The sequence below is a fragment of the Thunnus albacares genome, chromosome 1 (genome assembly GCF_914725855.1).
Source record: "Thunnus albacares chromosome 1, fThuAlb1.1, whole genome shotgun sequence".
NCBI lineage: Eukaryota > Metazoa > Chordata > Actinopteri > Scombriformes > Scombridae > Thunnus > Thunnus albacares.
Genome location: NC_058106.1, coordinates 28,016,239 through 28,020,793, shown reverse-complemented (window position 1 = coordinate 28,020,793; position 4,555 = coordinate 28,016,239). Strand labels below are relative to the sequence as shown.

Here is a 4,555-nt window from a genome sequence, read left to right as displayed (position 1 = left end):
TTCCAGTTTATTTATTACTGTGTGAATAACTTAGAAATAGAAGAAATACCCTGTGAAATACTACTATTCCCTTTTCTGCCTCTCAATTGCTTCATTTTTTTAGTGTAATAACACTGCATTGGCAGAACTACAAAGTATGACCAACATTTACTGTTTCCTCCCACAGAAGACTGCACAACATCCCTGTTACAGAATAATGGAGGTGAAAGTATTGCTTTACTAATGTAAAGTTACTTCACACAATCTGACCAAAATATATGTCAAACAAATAATATTTGAAGTGTTGGTGTGTTACTTTGAATTCATGTAAATTTGTTATATCTTTTTTGTCTTATTTCACGTTATAAATAGGCATATTTACTCACAGAATGCCTTGCTTTTTTCCCAGAGAAGATAGACTTGAGACAACACTGCTCTTTGGCATAGTACGTTCAGCTCGCAGTGATTTGATTAAAAATAAGTAGGCCAGATGTGGTTTTTGTGGGCTGTACTCCAATACAGAAAGTATGTAACAAGTAGGTCATTGTTTTTTGATTCTGATGAGGACGTTTATCTTTGTTCCTTGAATATATTAGTACTCTTATCATTTTCCATTGAAATAATCTCCCAGTGACGTATATCACTGACTACACTACAAACATTGTCTCTGCGGACACAGAGTTGTAAGTGTTGGAATGATAATATAGGAATCACCAATTCTTTAAATGATCTCAGTAAAACACATCCCAAGCTATTAGATTGCCTTAAATAAAGGTAACAGTATATGGCAGCACTAAATCAATAGAGAAATGAGACAACACAGTGCAGGTATTGACAATTTTTCTGAGTGCATCTGACACCAGGATTTAATTAATAATTCATAACAGCTGTGTGTGCAAATAAAACCATGTGTGGATAATAAAAAGGAGAAAAACGTCCTGCTGCAGAGACACACACTAGAGCTGATGAAGGAAAAACAAAACATGCGTGAGTTTTGTCGCACGGAAACAAACGAGTGGGCGTGAAGTGGGCAGGTATACTGGAGGAAACTGGAATATGAAGCTACCAACGCAAGAAGAGACAAAAAATGCACAGGCAAAAACGGAAGACGATCATTTTGCCTTCAAAATAAAAGTGTTACATGAAATTTGCTGCACAGACGTGTGTTATTTTTAAAGGCTTGAGACAACTAATACATTTTTAGTAAAAAGGTAATCCACATTCCCTTATGGTTATAAAGCACACAAAGGTGGCTCCGGATTAAAGAGAGGTGCATTCGTAGAAGTAGACCACGTATTTAGATAGGACATAACTCTTTTGGCTTAGGCTGAAGTGAGAGTTTACACATTTTCAACTGCAACTTTAGACATTTTAAATAAATGGAGATCCATTTAAAAAGAAACAAAACATGAAAAATAATAATAATAATACTAATAGTGAGTAAAAATTGTGACTTGGTAAGTCAAAACTGAGAGATATTACAGTCTAATAATGTTTTCATAATTTTGATTTAATATCTCATACAATTTTTGAAATAGCTCATCATTTTGACTTATTGTGTCTCTTATTATTTGACTTCTCAGATGGTTCTATGTAACACACCATCTGGCGAGTCAGGTTAAGCCCAGACACTCATTTCGGCTGCTTGTATCCACGATCTCATTCTCTCAGTCACTACCCAAAGCAAAACTCATGACCATAGGTAAATGTTGGGATGTAGACCGACTGGTAAATTGACTTTGCCTTCTGGCTCATCTCTTTCTTCACCACAATGATCCGGGACAACGCCCACATTACTGCTAATGCTGCACTGATCCACCTGTCAACCTCATACTCCATCTTACCCTCACTCATGAATAAGTCCCTGAGATACTTGAACTGCTTCACTTTAATTTAATAAGTAAAATAGAATAAATACAATTTATAAATAATTAATAATAATTTTGACCATGATTACTTTTATGTTTTTCATGATGATTTTTCATCTTCTTTTTTTTTTTTTTTACTTGGCAGAAAAAGGCTTCCATACTTTGTTTGTGTTTTGTCAACTTTATTTTTGTACGTCAAACAGGAAGTCCTTTATTTTACTAGCTAGCGCGAACTTGACGGTTATCGGAGCGGGACTGCTTACACTGTTGACAGTTCGTAGAAGTGGGTTAGCTCAATAACTGGTCACTTTCGCCTCGGAGTTGAGTTATCGATCGACCTAACTATATTCACAGTTCAACTCTCCGGAAAAGACAGATTCTGCATGAATCCGTCAAAAACTCTCCGCCGGGATCATGCTGAAAATATCCAAAGCGACACTTTGCCTTTGTGTGTTGTTTGTGTTGGACACAACAGTGTTTTTGGGGACTTGTTCACCGGCTAAGGTGCCAAGTTTCGGTAAGTTGACGCCTCAAAAATTGAGACACTTTACTTTCATTTATGATTTCTGCCATTTTAAAATTGGCGCAGTTGGATAACTTCGACCACAGAAGCGCGACATGAGTCAAGAGGACAATAGCTGTAAACCTGCTAGACCACAATAAGTGCGGGCAGATAAGTTACACAACCCGCAGCTTTTTAAAAAAAAGTAGTCAGCCAGTGATTTGACATTGTTTCCATTCCGCCGTGAGTTTAATGCCAAAACCATATTTCTGGCAGGTCAAACAAATTGCATACTCATCCCTCCCGCCCCCTTGTAGCTCTTTGTATGTCAAGTGTTGCATCTGTGCGTATGTGTGCGCAGCTCTCATAGTTACTCTGTAGCTGCTGTTTATGCTCAGCAGAGTATAAAATGCAAGTCTGAGTGGCTGCAATCCAATACTAAAGCTGTAACATGATATTGCTTTCTATTTTAGAAAGCCTGTGTCGGTAGGTGCTGCATCTATGCTTCATATTTTTTGCTGCAATCACTCATAACTCAAAGACACACCTCACGTACTTACCAATACGAGACAATATGCAGTAACTCGCACTAACCATGTCCAGCACATTACCTGGTATTTTCATATCTAAATATTATATATATTTAAAGTCAGAGAATAGTCCTAGTTCTCTTGTCCCAGTTCAGTTTCTAGTTAAGATTTAACTGTCTATAAAACAGTAAATCAGTCGTTTTATTATGTGTTTATACTCACTATCCTGACTAGTGGCCAGGATTTTTAGATACTGAGATCATGAGTCCAAGTACAAGCAGCATTTTTCATATTTTATTAATTCAGTTAACTATTAACGGCACTGTCTAATTTGTTTCCCAATGTGAGGATCTCAGTGCTGTTTCAAAGCCTTCTCTACAATGCCAGGAATACAAATATGATGTGGAAGTACTTCATGTATTTATTAGACTATAAAGTAATCTAATTTAAATATACCAAATTAAGAAAAAATACTGGAATCAATCCATAAAATATCCACTAAGTGTTCATTTTTAATTGTAGATCATAAACTTCCCTCTTTGTTGCTGAAATTCCCTAATTCTCCCCCCAAAAAATGCAGAAGACATGACCTCAGTGTCCTTAGTAGCAGCTACAGCTCTGTTGAAAGTAGAATTTGATGTCCACCAAGGTATTAATAATCATTAAATGTAATATTATTTGAGCATTTTTGTCTAATTAAGGATTTTAATCTGTGATTTTACCATCACATAAACAGAACAGGCCCTAGATGTCAGGTAAAGTTATTAATTTGTTTTGAAACTGTTGTGTTTTCTGTGTCTCCTCCATCAACACAGACGAGGATGCTTTCGCCATCCAGCACTCAAGCACAGAAAAGTGTCTGAGTGCAAAGAATCCTTCTATCTTAAGTGTCTCCACCTGTGACCCAAATAACGAGTCCCAGTTGTGGAAGTGGGGTTCGGGTCACCGGCTCTTCCACGTTGGTACGTCACTCTGCTTGGCGTTGGACGTCAGCTCCAAGACCTTGTCCCTGGTCGACTGCGGCTCCAACATCCTGCTCTGGTGGCGCTGCCTGGATGGGGCCGTTTACACTGTTTATCAGATGGGCCTGGCGGTCAGCGACGGCAAAGTTACCGCCAAACGGGACTTTAATGATACTTGGCGAAGAGAAGGTTATCAGGACAACATCTGCCAGAAACCATACCGCAGTGAGTGTGGTTTTCCTTTTTTCTAATCTGAGAGTGGGGGCTGTTCACATAGATTTCATGACTGCAGAAAAATGCTTCAAGCAGTCCATTACTGAGGTCTGAGGACTGACAAATGTTTTAAAATATAAATTGATATTCAAGGAATGAAAGTAGTGTTAAATGCTTTCTGTTCAGTGTATCAGATCATGAGAATTTCAGAGAAACCACTTCCTGAATTGAATGTGATGCAACAACCTTGTGACACGTTGCACCCTTGTATATACAGGTGTTGCCTCAGCTGGCTTTTGTGTCACATGACACAAACTGGTTCTTGTACATTTTTAGCAGAGCTTGAGCTTGGTTTATAAATGATCGACCATGCGATTGTGTAGCACACATGCACATGGACATGTACATAGAGACGGAGGAACAGATACATCTAGATAAACAAACATACTCATAAAGACAATGCATGTATGTACACACACACACACACACACACACACCTTT

At 38.0% G+C, this 4,555-nt stretch overlaps 1 protein-coding gene across 1 annotated transcript in view; it reads left to right on the top strand.

Annotated features, from left to right (window-relative positions):
• Positions 1 to 2,069: 2,069 nt before the first annotated feature.
• Positions 2,070 to 4,555, top strand: part of ly75 (lymphocyte antigen 75) — a 29,000-nt gene continuing 26,514 nt past the window's right edge. The window contains exons 1-2 of the mRNA XM_044352837.1: positions 2,070 to 2,364; positions 3,695 to 4,066. Of these exons, the coding sequence (XP_044208772.1) occupies positions 2,262 to 2,364; positions 3,695 to 4,066 (475 nt within the window). The 5' untranslated portion in view covers positions 2,070 to 2,261. The remainder of the gene's footprint in view (positions 2,365 to 3,694; positions 4,067 to 4,555) is intronic.